Source organism: Neovison vison, chromosome 12, assembly GCF_020171115.1.
Source record: "Neovison vison isolate M4711 chromosome 12, ASM_NN_V1, whole genome shotgun sequence".
Lineage (NCBI taxonomy): Eukaryota > Metazoa > Chordata > Mammalia > Carnivora > Mustelidae > Neogale > Neogale vison.
In genome coordinates this window covers 42,142,105-42,161,838 of record NC_058102.1, presented here as the reverse complement: position 1 = coordinate 42,161,838, position 19,734 = coordinate 42,142,105, and the positions used below count along the sequence as shown (strand labels likewise).

The window sequence follows — 19,734 nt, the reverse complement described above, 5'->3', positions numbered from 1 at the left end:
ATGCATGAAGGAAAAAAGAAGGTTTAGTCATTATTATAACTCTAATACCTAGCAAAGAATTTCTTAAATGTAGTTTGCTGAGTTCCTGTTTATGAAATGAATTGGTTTAAATTCTCTAACAGCAAAAAAAGTCTTATTCATCTCTGTATTTTCCAAACCTTAACATTCTGCATGCTTCACATAGATACACAAAGAACTAATATGGACTTGAATTCTGAAATCTGAGTTCTAAGCCTAGGTCTCTCAATATTCCCTGGGTAAACCTGAATAAATATCTCGAATTCAGCTTTTTTATTTGCTCACAAGGTCTGTTAAAGTCCTAAAATTCAATTCAACATAGAAAATTACCTCAAAACCTGAGAACATCTTAAGTTGTAATGTAAAGCATATTCATATTTTCTTCCACTTTTAGTCTCTGGCTATCATATGCCCAAAGTCCTTTGTTAGGAATTCCATTATTTCTCTTAAATAATTCTGTCCTTTATAAACAACACTGTTATAGGTGTCACCACCTATCTTTGGTAATGAAGCATAAGTTCTATTTCTTCTGGTAATGGTGGTCTCTTATTACAATGAAAGCAACCTCCTTCATCAAGGACTTCATACATAAGGAAAGTTCAAAACTGACTTTGTCAGTTGTAACTAAAGTCATGCATCTGGTGAGACTGCTGGTGAAGTCTGTGGTTATGAAACAAGAATTAAATCTTGGCCTTTGACCTCATTAACATTCTCCCCTATATTTGACCTAACCATATTTTGTCACCTGATTAAGCATAAAGAAACCATGTAATCACATCACAATCGTGCCAGGGATGACAATAAGCTTGTATACAAAAATATTTCAGTGTATGATGCTTAATCTTATGACCTACTTAAATAACTCAAGTAAGAGTTTATGTTACTTGGAATTTTATTCTGGTCAATTCCTTACACAGATACATACACCCACATTCTATATTGAATCATGACCAAGATCTGAATTAAGACATAAGGGCTGTATAACAAATAGCCTCTTTCCTTCTAGAGTTCAATTTCTAACAAATCACTGACTAGCATATCACGTTGTTCAGTATCAAGCCAGAGGAAAGACTGCTAATATTGGAAACATCAACTTCCATGACTCATAATATCTGTTGGGTCCCCCAATAATGGGTCAATGGTCAAGGAGCGAGACTGAGACAAAGCGAAGGTCAAGCAAAGGTTTATTTCGCGCCAAGCATCAAGAATCAAACCGACCATCAAACAGACCAGTCTGGGCCGCCCCTTACAGAGAGGGCGACCCCTCCCTGCCTCACAGACTAACTTTTATAAAGCAAAGGCCATATGGTTGGGCCTGGCCCCACACAGGTGGTGAATGAGATTGTAACACACAGAGAAAGCTGCACAGTCATGCTAGGTCACACATGGGTGGCCAACCGAATTACAATTCACCCCATAGTAGATATTTGAACTAGCCTATCACCTTAGTCAGAATTGGCGCCCAAAAGGCGGGGCCCACACTCCTTGGTAGCCAGGGAGACAGTATGTGAGCTTTACTGATTGGATGTCTCTACCTGAGCCGACTCATCCCTGGACTCATCCCTGCATTCCACCGTTATCTCCACCTGACCTGACCCACCGTTGTATTTGGGCTCTGCACCTGGGACTGGTTTCCCCGACTTGCTTTTAAGTAAGTTCCCCTGGAGGGGCAGGGTCAATTTAAGTTTTACTGCATAAACAACAAAATGGCTACTTAACCAGGGTGGGGCCGCTCTGGCTGAATAGGCCCTTACAATATCTACCACACATAAAAATGCAGTTAACAACTGTTCTTCAATTGTATACTGCCTAAATGCCAAAATATTCACTCCAGATAGAAAAATCAAAATTAGTTATAGGGGAACAAAGCTTTGAGTTAAATAAAAATAGATCATGTATCACAGATTTTTTCAAGTACACATTATACTAGGTAATGCACACAAAAATTTTAAAGGGTTGTGTCTGACATAGATCAATTTATAATAAAAATGTTAGCCTTGACATTCAATGACAAGAGTAACAAAATTAGAGTACATGTATTTAAATCCTAACATGACCCACTGATTAGCTATGTGATCTTAGAAAAAATTACTAACTTCCTCAGAGTCTCAGTTTCTTCATCTTTAAAAACAGAGTAAACATCTACTCCACAGTACTACGGAAATTAAATGAGAAAGTATGTGAGACACCGACCCAAGATCAGGATACACAGTAAGTGTGCAAAAATATATTTGTTTGTTTGTTCTCCATACTAATAAATTAACCCAAATATGGAATGTGCTAATTCTAAAAATCTAGTGAAAAAAAGCAAAATCCAAAAGGGACATATTTTCTATTCAGCTACTATTACCCTATAGGTTTTAAATGCCTTCTACCTAGATGACACAACTGCATGCTAACTTATTCCCTGGGCTAACCACCTCTATTTTTATAGTTCTCAACTTTGGCCAAAAATCAACTGGGAGACTTTTAAAGAGTACTAATGTCTGCATCTCACTCTCTGAGACTCTAATTCAAATGAAAAGGGGTGCAACATGGGTACTGGGATTTTTCAAGACACCTCAGAGATAGCTCTATAATGTTTAGCTGGCTGTCCCTGCAATATCCCATAATTTTGCAAAATGATTTTCTCAAGTCACAATTCTAAACAGGTTTTGCTTCAAAAAACAAGAACAAAAAAATTCAATAGTCTGAAATTACCTTAAAAACAGTAATTTCAAACTATAGAAATTGTATTCAAGGATTTGTATATTCTGATTCTAACTTGGTTGAGATGCAGTATAGGAAAATAATTAAAGCTTGGTTTATGGAGCCAAATGTATCTCAGTTCTGCCACTTACTAGTTGTATGACCCTGGGCAACTTACTTATTTCTGTGTTCTCTTCTATTAAATGAGGTATTAAATTAATACCTGCATTAAATGAGGGTAATAATGCTATCTCATAAGGTTATTAGAAAATTATGTAAGTTTACCTGAAAAACACTAGCAATAGCTTCTGGCACAGAACAGAAATTTAACAAATGTTAGTTGCTATTAATTTCTTATAGTTTTATTTTCTTGGGGTAGGGGGAGACTTTTTTATTTATATATTTGAGAGAGCACGCACAAGCAGAGAGAAGAGGCAGAGGGAGAGGCAGACGGAGCCCAAGGCAGGACTCAATCCCAGGACCCTGGATGGCTTCATGACCTGAGCCAAAGGCAGACACTTAACTGACCGAGTCACCCAGGTACATTAGTATCTCTAACATGCTAAAATTCTAATCCTTCACATTCTAATCTGAGGTTTGATAGGATACATTTTATTTTCTAAAAAAAATACAGGAAAAAATTCAAGTAAGAGTTAAATGTATAAGCCACCTGAGTGGCTCAGTCTGTTAAGAGATTGCCTTCTGCTCAGGTCATGATCCTGGGGTCCTGGCATAGAGCCCTACATGGGGCCTCCCTGCTCAGTTGGGGAGTCGGTTTCTCCTTCTACCCTTCCCACTGCTTAAGCACTCGCACGTGCACTTGCTCTCTCTCTCAAATAAATAAAATCTTCAGGAAAAAAAAAGGTTAAATGTAGAGCAGTGGCTTTAATGATATTCTGCTTACAGAAGCACCCGCATGTCTTAAAACAGGAGAAACACCAAGTAAAAATGTTCATAAAAAATCTTCAATCCATACTTTTAAAAACTGAATGATTGCATTATTTATGGATATTAAAAGAAATAACACAATTTGAAACCTGTTTTTCCTCAAGTCTAGTTCAGCAAAACAAATAGCTCTCTATTGGATAACCTATTTACTTGCAAGTTAAGTGCTTAATAGTTCTACTTTTGTTTTTTAAACTATGGGCATGTCACAGCAGCCAAAGGTCTTAATAGGAATGAACTGTTAAAAACAATGCTGCTATTCTTTTGATTTTTTTAGTCCCCTCTCACTCACCACCACAGCTATTCTACATACAGAGAACACAAAGCCAAAAAGAAAGTAACCAGCTTCTTTTCCAAATGGGAACTGAGTTATTTACTAGTTAAATAACTAATACTCTCCCTGAACATATCTTTAAAGACAGATATATGGCAGGCAACCTTAGACTAGAACGAGTATAGTACCACAGATGGAGAAAAGGCCTGAGGATAGGAGGGAGGGTTGGAAGTCATCTTTCTGTGCCCTTTTTTCTTGGAATACTGGACAGATCACTGCCCACCCTGTCCTCAGTACCAGGGTAGAACATGATTTAATACCAACTAGAAACATTAAACACCATTCTAAACACTTTGTTTTTAAACCGTAGGTGGCTCAGTAGGTTAAGGATCCGACTCTTCATCTCAGCTCAGGTCTTGATCTGAGTCGTGAGTTCAAGTCCCACACTAGGCTCCACTATTTAAAAATAAATAGAACAGAACAGAACTGTGCATATGTCCAGCTGCAGTACTGCAGGAAAGGAGGTTGGCCACTATCGCTCACTGCTCCTTTCCCCAAATGAGCTAAGTGATTACAAATAGAGAGGCAGCTTGTGACGACTATGAGCTATGCTCAGAGAAAATACACAGAAAAATTCCCTAAGAAACAGAAATATATTGGTGCGAGGGCAAGTGGAAAATGATGAAGCAATGATTTTAAGAGATTCTTCTACTCTACAACATATATTCCCTAGATCAGCTGAAAGAGCCCCTAGGCTCTTTCTCTTCTATCTAGGACAGTATCAATCAGACAAAGCAATGAATATTCCCAAGAGAATATTATTCCCAAGGAAGTATAAACTCATAAACAAAAATAATTAATATCCTAAGGAGTCCAAATGCTATGAAAGAAAAACTGAAGAGTCTCAACTGGAGAACTAATTAGTGAACCAAACCCATCAAAAACTTAAAATAATGATAATAAATATGCTCAAAAAGATAAGAGAGGTTGTAAAAATGAATTATAACCAAACATTAACAGAAAAGCAGCTAGTAATAATGAGTATAAAAATATTATGATGAAACAAAGTATATAGCAGGATTGACAAGCAAAACAAATATAATAAATAAATTAGTGAGCAGGAAGAGTGATGAAGGAATTCAACAAGAAGACATAATGAAAAGAAAAGAAGGAAAACATGAGAGATAAAAAACAGAAACAAAAGCGCCACATTCCCCAAAGAGGAGACCCCTTAAATAGGGCACAATGTATTCCAAAAAGTAACAAAATAATAAATCTTAAATGATTTTGAAAATTATAAAAAAATAGATTAATCTGAAAAAATATAAAACGCTATAACCATTCCATCAACTTTCACCTGCAGGCATACATACACAGAACAACAGTCCTAACTGTATAAGGACTGGAAAGAAATAAACCATTATTTGCAGATGAATCAGACAAAACATTAAAACTCTTAAAGACAAAATAGGTAAGCATTCAACCAGTATCTGTAAATGTCAAAATTAAAACAGAAACAAAACAAAAACAAAAACTGCCTGAAAGATACAGATCATAATGCTAGCACTATATTACAATTTTTTAAAAGTTAAATTTTATTGTGATCATCACTCCCTCATTCCTGTCATTTCTTCTTTCTACCCTGCCCCCACTCCCATCACCTTCTGGATCCCTCTTTTCATATCAGGTAGCTATAAGTTATTCTTCTTTAAAGTGTTAATTACTAAAGGCTTGAGGAATTTTCAAACTTTGGGTCTCCATATCCCTTCACTGTCCCAGAAATTACTGAAGACTGCAAAGAACTGTTCTTTACTGGGGAGTATACCTACTGCTATTTGCCCTATTATAAATTAAAAATGAGAAACTCACTATTTCAGCCACATAATCAAAATCAACATCAGAAATGACAAGTCAGGGACGCCTGGGTGGCTCAGTTGGTTAAGCAGCTGCCTTCGGCTCAGGTCATGATCCCAGCGTCCTGGGATCGAGTCCCACATCGGGCTCCTTGCTCGGCGGGGAGCCTGCTTCTCCCTCTGCTTCTGCCTGCCACTCTGTCTGCCTGTGCTCGCTCTCTCTCCCTCTCTCTCTGACAAATAAATAAATAAAATCTTTAAAAAAAAAAAAAAAGAAATGACAAGTCAGGTTGACAGTATATACATTTGGCAATGATGTGATGAAATGGCATTTTACTTTTGTGGTCTCTTCCCCAAAACCCGTAAGGACCAGAGAAAAACAGACAAATCTCAATTGAAGGACATTGTGCATAATATCTAACCAGTACTTCTCAAAATTATCAAGGCCATCAAAAACAAGGAAATCACAGTCAAGAGGACCCTAAGGAAACATGACTACTAAATGTAATATGATATTCCAGATAGGATCCTGGAACAGAAAAGGACAACAGGTAAAAACTAAGGAAATCTGAATTGAGTATGGACTTTAGTTAATAATGTTATCAACCTAGATTCATTAATTATATCAAATGTACCATAAATGTGTTAATAGTAAGGGAATTTGAGTAAAAAGTATATGGGAACTCTAGAATTTTTTTTCTATGCCTAAAACTATTCTAAAAAATAGAGTTTATTTAAATAAAAAAGCATTGCTTAGGAAAACTAAACTAAGGAAACTTGAAAACAAAAGAATACACAAGCACACACTCCATTAGCCAGTAGATTGATGACATCAGCACCTCAGGTAGTCTCTGGAATAGTGCACTGTACACTCATGAGAGAATGAGAAAAGAGGCAAATAACATCAAATACCATTTACTGAAGAAGCTTTCCAAGCATAATGGAAATACCAAAGATTTCTGGCTTAGAATTCTGCCGATGTACTGTGTAAATCACTGGTTATTTTTCTTTTTCAAAGCTAACTCTTGTGCAACTGGGTGGCTCAGTCAATTAAGCATCTGCCTTCAGCTCAGGTCATGATATCAGGGTCCTGGCATCGAGTCCCAAGTCAGGCTCCCTGCTGCTTTTCCCTCTCCCTAGGCTACTCCCCCGGCTCACACGTTCTTTCTCTCAAATAAAATCTCAATTAAAAAAAGCTGTTTTCAACTCCCATTAGAGTTGATTAGAGTCCCATTATATATCTGCAAATTTTTTATGTTATATAATTCAAGCTTCTTTTTTTTTTTTTAACGACTTTATTTATTTATTTGACAGAGAGAAATCACAAGCAGACGGAGAGGCAGGCAGAGAGAGAGAGAGGGAAGCAGGCTCCCTGCTGAGCAGAGAGCCCGATGCGGGACTCGATCCCAGGACCCCGAGATCATGACCTGAGCCGAAGGCAGCGGCTTAACCTACTGAGCCACCCAGGTGCCCCTATTCAAGCTTCTAATAAGAACATTTAACAAGTCAAATAAATGAAGCTATCATAAGATAGAATCTAAGTACCCTTACAGTAAGAAATAACTGAGTGATATTTTCCCACTTGGGAAGTGCAAATATTACAAATACTGAAATACTACTAACTTGTAATGTTCATAAGTTAAAGATGGTAATAAAGCATAAAGCATATTTGTCAAATTGCTTTATCCTTTTAAAAACCGTCTCCGTTTAGTAGAAGGTTTAACAAAGTTGTAAAATGGCAAAATGATTAATGGTTTAAAAGATAAAATATAGGTGGGTTGGTTCGTGTGAAAGGTAAGGACTAGTCACAGTTATTCTCTCCAGTCCCCATTTGTGTAAGCCAGTTAGGACGTTAATTTATACCACCAATGAATTAACATATCTAGGCAATGATCATCCATGGCTGCTATTATCACAAGAAGAGAGACAGATATTATATGCCTCCAGTGGTAATACACAACACCCTCAATAAGTATACTTGTCAAAAAAAAGTCTGACCAAGTCTCTAACTCTGACCAACTTGTGAGAAATTTAAGTGACTGAAGAACTCATTAAATAATCACCATGGGGGAACATCCAGACTGTGGGAAATTCTATAGGACAAACTCTCTTATTTATTTATTTCAATAAACTGAAAAGGAAAAATTAAAAACAGATACGAGAGAGACTTAAAAGATTAAAAAAAGGCCTCAATGACTTATCAACCAAGGCCAACATAAAGATTATAAGAAAATAATATTTATGAGACAATCAGGGAAACTTAAGCATTGACTAGTTATTTGATTAAAGAATTACTTGTTTTTAGGATACTAATGATATCTATGGTTGAAGTTTAAAGAAAAGTCTTTATATTTTAGAGATATTTACAGAAATACTTACAAACAAAATGATTTATCCAGGATTTGCTCCAAAAAAACATGAGATGGGAAGGTGGGACTACAGATGATACAACACTGACCTGAATTGTTAATTGTTGAGAACAAGTGATAAGCACATGATGATTCACTATACTAGTCCATCTTTTTAAAAATATATTTGAAATTTTCCATAATAAAAAGTTCAAGAAAGATAGCACCACTCTTAAATGTGATTAAAATATAAATTCTTACAGTTAGAAGTAGCTATTAGAAAGAAAGAACTCTTTTAATATGAGAACAAATATGTAGGTAACAAATTGGTCACTAAAATTTCTAGTTGTTTCATTATTTTACATTAGAAGATCTCTGCAACCTAAGAATTTACATAATTTAGGACCACTCAAAATAATACTTGATGTTACCAAACACTGGGGCAATTCCATTAACTGGCATGGCAAAATATACAAGCTATACAATCTTGCCAAATATTATATATAGTAGCCACATTTCTTAGAATAGGATTTAAAGCTCTTGGTGAAGTCTAGTAACATACCAATTTTACTTTATGAACACCAAATCACAGTAAACATGAAAAAAACCACCTAGTAAGTATGTAAAAATAAAAGTTTCAGGAAGTTGGATAATCTCTAGGTCCATGAGAAAGACACTCATTTACTACATTCGAAGAATTACTGAACTAAATCATCTTTGCATTTCCTTACATTTCAGAAATTCTTTGATTCAAAGTACCCCATTTACATCAGAATCTTAAGAAAGATTACTTCAATTGAGAGTGTCTTATAATACAAAAGATTCATGAGTATTTTAAAAACTATGTTCTCTTCTGAAGTCAGTTATAGAATTCATTTATAATATAAAAGATTTTTACCTCTAACAGACCTTCTAAAAGAAGGTTTCTTCCAGCAACAGAAATAATATATAAAATATTTTTAAAAATACAATGACTGTCCTTAAGGTGAAAAACCTATTCAGGTTTTGAATTAAAAAAAAAAAAAAAAGGGGGGCGCCTGGGTGGCTCAGTGGATTAGGCCGCTGCCTTCAGCTCAGGTCATGATCTCAGTGTTCTGGGATCGAGCCCCGCATCGGGCTCTCTGCTCAGCAGGGAGCCTGCTTCCCCCCTCTCTCTCTGACTGCCTCTCTGCCTACTTGTGATCTCTCTCTCTCTCTGTCAAATAAATAAATAAAAAATCTTAAAAAAAAAAAAAAAAAAGCTTCACATAGTCTACCTCAATCTATTAATAAAAATTTAACTCCTATACTTTAAGCATCTCTTAGTGGTTAATTGCTAAAGTGGTCTAAGTTCTGGACTTTTAAAAACTATCATAAGATACATATTAAATGTATACTTGTGTCCTGAAATATAGTAGGTTCCATGTTCAGAGACTCAATCCGTATTTTTTCAATATTTACTAATTAAGACAACACTACCACAAAAACTGAACTATACACAACTGGAATAGTAAATGGGCAAAAGAATTTTTTTAAAAGAAAAAGTAAAGTCGCTTGGGTGGCTCAACGGGTTAAGTGTCCAACTCCTGACTTCAGTTTAGGTCTTGATCTCAGGGTTGTGAGTTCAAGCTCCTACTGGGTATGGAGCCTACTTTAAAAAAAAAAGAAGAAAAAAAGAAAAAGTAATCTTCTATGGAAGAAGAATACTAAATTAATGGACACTGACAGTCATACTGAGTCCAAACTTTAACAATCTCACACCAAGACTCCTATAATAGTCTCTTAATATCTTTTACTCTTCATAATCATTTAATATTTTGCTTCCAGATTCATTGATCTACATAAATATATTCAATGATATACTATGGCTTTCAAATTCAAGTTCAAAATCCCAGGTATGGCACTCAAAACCTACGATTTTGGTCTCTTTCTGCCTCATCAATCATTTTTCCTGTAAATAACACCACAGGGAAGCCTGGGTGGCTCAATCAGTTAAGCATCTGCCTTTGGCTCAGGTCAGGATCCCAGGCTCCTGGGATCAGGTCTGGCACTGGGCTTCCTACTCAGCAGGGAACCTGCTTCCCCCTCTGCCTGTGGCTCCTCCAGCTTGTGCTCTCTCTCCCTTTCTCTCTCTGACAAATCAATAAAATCTTAAAAAACAAAACAAAACCTCAAAACAATTCTGGAAGGTAGATATTACTATTATCTTTATATAATAGATGAAGAAACTGCAAGTCTAGAGAATTTAATTAACTACCCAGGTCATACAACTAAGCAACAAAGCTTAGATTTTAATATGTAGCTAAATGTCTACAGAGCCCATGTACTTATCCACTTCTCTTAGATCTAAACAGTAACCAGCTTAGGCGGTGCAGTTCAAAGGTGATATTTTATAAATAGGTAACTCAAAAGTAGATCTCAAGATTAGTTTCAAATACATAATATTTGAGTAGTGCAAATGAAATTTTTGGAATTTTTTACTCTATAATAAGCTACAATATTTCACAAAAGAAACTGAATGAACAAGAAAAAGAAAACTGTTCTCATTGCTTTTTAAATATCTTGCTCCAATCTCTCTAAATATCAGCATGATTTAAAATAAAAAATGAATTAAATTTTATTAATACATCACAGATATTCTGGTATAGAATTTAATACTGTCTAGATATTAGTTTAAAAGAGGGGCACCTGGGTGGCTCAGTGGGTTAAAGCCTCTGCCTTCGGCTCAGGTCATAATACCAGGGTCCTGGGATTGAGCCCCACATTGAGCCCCACATCGAGCTCTCTGCTCGTTAGGGAGGCTGCTTCCCCTCTCTCTCTCTGCCTGCCCCTCTGCCTACGTGTGATCTCTATCAAATAAATAAAATAAATAAAATCTTTAAAAAAAAGATAACAGTAAATTTTAAGTAATTCTATTCAGAAAGACAGGCACAGAGCCAATACATTAGTGGCAAAGTACTGAAACACCCTTAAGCTGTGCGAGCTCTTAGATAATTAACCTTCAGCTCAGAACCATTTTCTCTATCTTTAAAAGTGAGAATAAACAATACCTACCTTTAATGGCAGTCGTGAGGGCAGTCTGACAAAGCACACACTTAGAGAATAGCAACTGTTGTTGTTATTGGCATTTTTATTATCAATGAGATTTAAAATATTTCAGCTAAAATAGTTAAGTCCACTAACCTTAAATAAGATATTTATGGCAAAGTATACATGTTCTAAGACAAGGTTTTAATCTTAACTTTTTGTTGAAATCATAGTGAAAATAAAATAACCTACCATCAGTTTTCCTTTCATAATCGCTGTGACAATAACCTTCGTAAACCAAATTACTTCCATGCCCATTTTATTTTCTATTAACAAGTTATTTTAAAGTTTAACTTTCTTTGACCCTTTAAGAAACTAATACAAAACTGAACCAGAAATTCAAAAAAGGCTGGGAACAATTTAACCCAAATAAGCAAAATAGCATTTGCTATCAATCATTAGACTGTCCCTAAATCTGAGTCTGAACAAAGGGCTTTCACTAAATTAAAATTTACAAACATCTCAATATAATTCCATAGCAATATGAAACATAGAAAAGTTTGTCTCTGCATTATCCCAAACAATTTACCATCCCAAGGGCTGGAACCAAATTAATACAAGTAAGCAAAGAAGGAGTTAGGATGGAAATATCAGAAAACTGACTGCGTTCTGCTTCAACAAGCTTTAAAATATCTGTCATTTTCATACCAGCAAGAGTTAAAGAACTACTTTAATTTTTTTTAGATTTGTTTTAAATACATTTTTTAAGATAAAATGATGGCTTAGATCAAACACTTCATAGCTGTAGGTGATAGTACCTTATTATGCTACACTTGAACCACTCACCGAAGTTTGATCAGGTTCTCCATCTGCCAAACCTGCATCCATAGTGAAAGAAGGTAAGTATATGCTTCTCTTTCCGTTAATATTTAGCCATCCTGTAAATTTGAAAATCCTGGAAGAAAAAAAAATCCTATGTATTAGGACTAGTATAAAACTGTGAGAAATGGAAAAATCAGTAAGTATATTAGGAGGAAGAAATCATTTTAGGATGAGGTTACTGGGAAATCCAATCATGGAGAAAACAGATTTTGACATGGGCCTTTAAGAATGGTAAAGATTCAGAGAAAAAAAAAATGAAGAAAAGAAAATATACCAAGTAATGAACAGCAAGAACAAGGTTACAGATATGAGACTGTTCGAAGTGAAATGTTTAAATCTACCTACAATTAAAAAAATAAGTGTTCTTTTTTCTCATGATTACACTGGCAAATATGCTAATATTGCCAACACTGGCAAGAATGTAGGACAAAGTATTCTCACATACTTTGGGAGAAGAATATAAATTCTAACAATTTTTGGTAGGGCAATTTAAAAATATGTATACTTTAATCCAGTAATTTTGAGGCTAATAATTATGCCGTATTTGTTTATACAAATGCACAAAGATATACAAACACATCCAACAAAGTAATAGAAATTATGAGAAAACTCGAACTTTAATGTCAATCATTAGGAGTTTGCTTAAATTATACTATAGACATAAAATGGAGTATCATGTAGCAACTTCTAAAAATCAGGTAGGTCTTTACATACTCTTACGTATTTGCTTTATATATAAACTAGAATGAGGGCCAATTAGGTGGAAATGGCAAATTATAGAACATTATATATAAAATACTCTTCGTGTTTCTGTGTCTTCCCATTTTTACAATGATTATGTATCACTTTTACATTTTTATTTTGAAAGTCTTAGAAGCATGTCTTTATAACAAGTCTTTTTCTTCTGAACTTTTTTTTTAAGAAACCTTCAAACTGAACTCTTACAATAACTATATATATTTAAAGGTCTCTAATAACCTCTCTAATAATCCTTCCTTAAAAGTGCTAACAAAACCCAAATCAGTAAGTCAGCAAAATTCTGGTCCTTTTTTTAAATCTGAAAAACATTTTCTTCTTTCTGCAAATATAAAAGGCTACAATGAAGTATAAACAGTGGGGATAATACTTTTTAATTGGGCTTTGGAGGGCTATCATTTGCTTTCTTTGATATAACCAATACAATCAGCCCAAGCTAAGTGGACTTTAAATTTATAAACCTTAGGTATCCTTCCTTACTTTATATATTACAATGCCTTGTACTTATTTGTTCTCATGATCTAATTCTCTTCAGGGACAAAGACTGCATTCTACTGATCTGTCTTCCCAGTGCTAGTCCATGGTAGACATTTAATAAACACTTGTTGCACTGAATGTCACCTCAACTACCTGTATGAATAATGATCCAAAACAGATCATATAAAAATTACTTATGTCTGAGATGCACACTAAAATTCTTACTTGAATACTGACAGGCATTATTCTAGAAATTGGCAAAACTAAAAACAAAATAATAAAACACCCACAGGGGGCGCCTGGGTGGCTCAGTGGGTTAAGCCGCTGCCTTCGGCTCAGGTCATGATCTCGGGGTCCTGGGATCGAGTCCCGCATCGGGCTCTCTGCTCGGCAGGGAGCCTGCTTCCCTCTCTCTCTCTCTGCCTGCCTCTCCATCTACTTGTGATTTCTCTCTGTCAAATAAATAAATAAAATCTTTAAAAAAAAAATAAAAATAAAAAAAAAAATAAAACACCCACAGGAAGTTTCAACTTCAAAAGTATTTTACCAATTTTTTTCATCTTATCCATTCCATTTTAAGGGTTTATTTATTCCTAGACATCATATTAGGCACTTAAAATATGTAAGTGAAGGAGTTCCCCTCTACTTGCTAGATGGGGTGCTGCCTGATTCATTAATCACTTAATAAAACCAACTGGATCTTTCAAATAATAAAATACATCAATAAACAAAACAAACAGCCCTAATCTCATGGAGCTTATATTCTAGGAAGAGACAAACAATAAATACAATAAATTAAAAGTCATATGTTAGAAACCAATATTGCACTGTATGTTAACTAAGTAAAAATTTTTTAAAAAAGGTTTTATGTTAGGGCATGATGTTATGAGAAAAAAATAAGGCAGACTAAGAAAAACCAGGGAGGAAAGGGTTACAATTTTATATAGCACGTTCATGATAGGTCTCACTGAAAAGATGACATCTGATCAAACATTTGAAGTAGGGAGGAAATTAGCCCTACAGATATCTGAAAAAGCATATTCAGGTCAGAGGGAATACCCAGTGCAAAAGCCGTAAGAGCCTAACTTGGAAGTTTAAGGATTAGCAATAAAGCAATGTGCCTAGAACAACATGAGCAAAGGGATGAAAGAGTAGGAAAAGATCTGATCACTTAAGTAAGGGAACAAAAGTAGTAGATCCAGTAGGTCCAGTGGGTCACTGTAGATCTTAGCCTTTAATTCTAAGTAATATGAGAAATCACTGGAGGGTTCAGAGGAAGGAATATAATTTGATTTACATTTTTAAAGTTTCTCTCTGTGTTGACAATAACTGTTGTAGTGGGGGAAGGATAGGAATTGGGAATTCAGTTAAGAAGCTATTGCAATAATCCCGGAGAGAAACAATGATACTAGATTTAATGACAGCCATAAAGATACTCAGAAGTAGTAGAATTCTATATATATTTAGATAGTAGAAACAACAGGATTTCCTGAAGGATTGTCTATGAAGTGGGAAAGAGAAAGGAATCACAAAGATTTTTGGCCTGAATGACTGAAAAGATGGCCATCAGATGAGATAGGGAATGATGAGGGAGGTACTTGGTCGGGGTAAACATATTTAGTTTGGGATATGTTAAGTTTGAGATGTCTACTTGATATTCAAGTGGGCATGTTAAGCAAGCAGTTGGATATAATATAGCACACTGAATCTAAGATAGCAAAATGAGAAGTGTTTGAATACATTTAATTTTTAAAGACATGAATGTTATTCTTAGTAGTAGGCATGTGACAAATGTTTGTTAGCCTGTGAATAGCATAAATATATTTCTCAAATGATTTTTTAAACCAGTATTTGGCTTTGCAATAATTTTGTAAGAGGAGACTTGGTTCCATAATGCTTATATTTATACTTTAGCAATAAGCAGCTCTCAAAAGTTTTATGTAAACAAAATAGTAATGAAACCATACATGACAAGGAATTCAGTGTGTAAAACAGGTCACAAAATGTAAGGCAAATGGCTGTGACTTTGGTTCTTTTCAAGCAATATTTTAAGAGTAAAACTTATACATATAACAATGTAGATTTATAACTTGTCCTAAAATACTGGAAGACTGAGCAATAACTGATTAGAGCTAAGCAGCAGCCATCCACTTTACAAGGGGAAACATTCTCCAGTTTGCACCCACCTCTCATACCATTATCTGCACCCGTACTTCGCTGCTTCTGCTTTTTGCCAACTGCCTAAGTTCTGTAAATCCTTAAGTTCTGACTGAAGTTTAAAGTTACCTATACAGAATCTTTTCTAAAACAAAGAAACGTTCAATAACATAAACAACTACTTTTTAAAAAGAGCAATTTTTAAAGCTCCCAGTTTGAATTTCTTCTCTATCAGCCACCATCTTTCCTGTGATTAAGCTTCCTACCTGTATTTTCTTTTTTTTTTAAAGATTTTATTTATTTATTTGACAGAGAGAGATTACAAGTAGACAGAGAGGCAGGCAGAGAGAGAGAGAGGGAAGCAGGCTCCCTGCTGAGCAGAGAGCCCGATGCGGGACTTGATCCCAGAACCCTGAGATCATGACCTGAGCCGAAGGCAACGGCTTAACCCACTGAGCCACCCAGGCGCCCCCCTACCCGTATTTTCAAGCTACTTTCTTCTAATACCTAATGACAGTACAGAACTCTACTTTAAGAATTTGTCTTGTCAGTTCTTCTACTTGTCCATAATGCTCAAATCTCCCTGATTGTTAAAAAGTCCTTTCTCAGTTCTACTTTCCTGAAAATTACCCTCCTATTTCTCTTTTATCTCTATTGGAAAATTTCATAAATGTTCACACATTTATTTCCCCTATTTCTTCCCCCTGCTTTCATGCCTACATGTATTATGTTGGTTCTACACTGAGGTTAATATGAAGCACAGATGTGCATGTATGTGTCTGTTTTATGTGTAGCTTTTGGTGACTGAATGTTTTCCTGACTTATCCCAATTTATGATTAAATGCTATGCCTTCCTTAATCATCATTGTCTGGAAATGAAGACTTCCTCCCAATAAAATTTTCAATTAGCTGAATCTTCCCAAACTATACAGAATAAAAAGGCAAGAGTGGGAATCCTTGTCTTGTACCTGACCTCAGCGGGAAAGCTTTCAGTTTTTTTACCACTAAATATGATGTTCGCTGTGGGCTTGTCATATGTGGCTTTTACTATACTGAAGTACATTCCGTCTTACCTGCATTGTTGAGATGAAACAGATGTTGAACTTTGTCAAATGCTTTTTCTGCATCTATGGATATAATCGGATGATTTTTATACTGTAGTTTATTAATATGGTATACCACATTGACTGATTTGTGGATGTTGAACCATCCTCTCACCCCCCGCATAAACTCACTTGATCATGGTGTATGATCTCTTTGATGCATTGTTTAATTAAGTTTGCTATTTTTTTTTCAGGATTTTTGCATCTATGCTCCTCGGGAATATTAACCTGTAATTTTTTCTTGTGACATCCTTGTCTGGTTTGGTATCAGGGAAATGCTGACCTTGTCAAATGAATCTGGAAGAGTTTTCTCCTCTTTTATACTTTGGAAGAGTTTAAGAAGGATTGATATTAATTCTTCTTTGTTTGGTTTGTTTGGAATGTTTGGTAGGATATACAAGTAAAGTTACATGATCTCGGATTCTCACTTGAAATAAGTTTTTAAATTGCTTATTCAATCTCCTTACTAGTAATTGATCTGTTCAAATTTTCTATTTCATCATGATTTAGTCTGAATAGCTTGCATATTTCTAGAAATTTGCCCATTTCTTCTAGATTGTCCAATTTGTTGGCATATAATTATAATTTTTCATAGTAGTTTCTGGTGATCCTTTGTATTTCTCTGGTATCAGCTGTAGTATTTCCTCTTTCATTTTTTTATTATATTTATTTATGAGTCCTCTTATTCCCTTAGTGAGTTTTAGCTAAAAGCTTGCCAATTTTGTTTATCTTTTCAAAGAATCAGCTCTTAGTTCATTGATATTTTCTACTGCCATTTTAGTCTCTATTTCATTATTTCTGCTCTAATCTTTGTTATTTCCTTCCTTCTAACTTTGGGCTTAGTTTGTTCTTTTAATATTTCCCCAAGCTGTAAAGTTAGGTTATGAGATTTTTCTTGTTTCTTGAGCTATAGCATTTATCACTGTAAACTTCTCTCTCAGGCTGGCTTTTGATATATCCCACAAATTCTGATATATTCCCATTTTTGTTTGTTTTGAGGTATTTTTTATTTCTTCTTGACTCATATGGTTGTTCAGAAGCATGTTGTTTAATCTCCACATATCTGTAAATTTTCCAGTTTTCTTCAAGTAATTCATTTCTAGTTTTCAACCATTGTGGTAAAAATGATGCTTGATATGCTTTCAATACTCTTTAATAGATTAAGACTTGTTTTGCTAATGATATAGTATATGCTGATTAATTGAACATAATAATAAAAATTTTTTAAAAAATAAAGACTTGTAGCTTAACACACAACCTATTCTAGAGAATGTTCCATGTGTACTTGAGAAGAATGTGCATTCTGTTACTTTTAGATGTAATTTTCTGATTATGTTTGTTAATTCCATCTGGTCTAACATGTTATTTAAGGGCAGTTTTTTCCTATTGCTTTTCTGTCTGGATCATCTATCCAGTGATGCTGGGGTATTAACATCCCTTATTATTACTGTATTGCTATCTACTTCTCTTTAGGTCTTGTAAATACTTGCTTTATGTATGTAATGCTCCAATGTTGGTGTATAAATATTTACAAATGTTAATACTCCTTTTGGATTGATCCCTTTATCATTATATGATGCCCATCTTTGTCTTATTACAGTTTTAAAGTGTATTTTGTTTGATATAACTACAGCTACTCCAGCTTTCTTTAAGTTTCCATTTGCATGGAATATCTTTTTCCATCCCTCCCTTTTCAGACTTCTGTGTGTCCTAACATCTAAAGTAAATCTCTTCAGGCAGCATACAGATGAGTCTTGTGTTTCTTTTTTTTGCTGTTGTTATTGTTGTTTTATCTACTCAGCCACTCTCCAATCGTTGATTGGAGAATTTAGTCCAATCAGATTTAAAACAATTTATTTATTTTTTAAAAGAGATTTATTTATTTATTTGACAGAGAGAGAGAGAGAGAGAGAGATATCACAAGTAGACAGAGAGGCAGGCAGAGAGAGAGAGAGAGAGAGAGAGAGGAGGATACAGGCTTCCCGCTGAGCAGAGAGCTGATGTGGGGCTTGATCCCAGGACCCAGAGATCATGACCTCAGCCGAAGGCAGCGGCTTAACCCACTGAGCCACTCAGGTGCCCCTGCTCAGCGGGAAGCCTGTATCCTCCTCTCTCTGCCTGCCTCTCTGCTGACCTGTGATCTCTGTCAAATAAATAAATAAAAATCTTTTTTAAGGGGCGCCTGGGTGGCTCAGTGGGTTAAGCCGCTGCCTTCGGCTCAGGTCATGATCTCAGGGTCCTGGGACCGAGTCCCACATCAGGCTCTCTGCTCAGCAGGGGGCCTGCTTTCCTTCCTTTCTCTCTGTCTGCCTCTCTGCCTACTTGTCCTACTTGTGATTTCTCTCTGTCAAATAAATAAATAAAATCTTTTAAAAAAGAAAAAAAGATTTGTCTGCAAATTAAGTTTCCTTATTTAAAACAAACTTTTTTAAAATAAAGAAATAATAAATAAATATTTATTTATTTGTAAGTGTGTACTTATTGCCATTTTGTTAACTGTTTTCTGGATATTTTCATAATTCCTCTTTTCATCTCTCCTCTTACTTTCTTCCTTTGTGGTTTGGGGACTTTAATGGTACACTTACATTCTTTTTGCTTCATCTTCTGTGTTTTACCATAGGTTTTTATTTTGTGGTTGTAATGAGGCTTACATATAACAATTTCTAACTATAGCAGTGTATTTTAAGTTGATAACAACTTAAGTTTGATCCCATGGTAAAGCATATCATTTTTACTCCCACCCCCCCTTGCACATTTAAAAATTTAAAAGATGAAACTGGATGAGAGTCCCTGGGTTATCTGTGCAGACAGAAAAAAGGATCAAGTTCAGATCCCTGAGGTACTTGAATATTAAAGGATCACTATTTATAGAATGAATGAATCCCAATTTTTGCTTTTCAACTTGGAAAAACTACTCCATGTAATTACTAATGTGGAGAACAAAGGCAAAAGAAAAAAATTAAACTTCCTTAAAACTTAATAGCCATAGACAATTTCTTGAGATAGGCAGAGTGACCTTTCTCAAGAAGGTTAGGTGCTTCCATGTTAACACTTTGCCCAAGGCAAAAGGCAACCATGGCTATACAGTAGCTCAACCTCCACAATCCTGGTTTTAAAAAAAAAAATCTCTTTGGAAAATTCCATTATCTCTCCCAACTACCCCCCCACCAAGATATAAGTTAGCAATTATCCTCCAAACTTATGGCCCACTGATATACATCTGAAGG

At 35.2% G+C, this 19,734-nt stretch overlaps 1 protein-coding gene across 8 annotated transcripts in view; it reads right to left on the bottom strand.

Moving 5' to 3' along the window:
- OSBPL8 (oxysterol binding protein like 8) overlaps positions 1–19,734 on the bottom strand; it is a 155,680-nt gene that overhangs the window by 97,131 nt on the left and 38,815 nt on the right. For 2 of the 8 annotated variants that reach the window (XM_044228464.1, XM_044228465.1), the window contains exon 2: positions 11,979–12,087. In XM_044228464.1, the coding sequence (XP_044084399.1) occupies positions 11,979–12,020 (42 nt within the window). In that variant the 5' untranslated portion in view covers positions 12,021–12,087. Of the gene's footprint in view, positions 1–11,384; positions 11,447–11,978; positions 12,088–19,734 lie in introns of those variants that run through there. The other 6 variants (XM_044228470.1, XM_044228468.1, XM_044228472.1 and 3 more) reach the window with 6 other exon arrangements.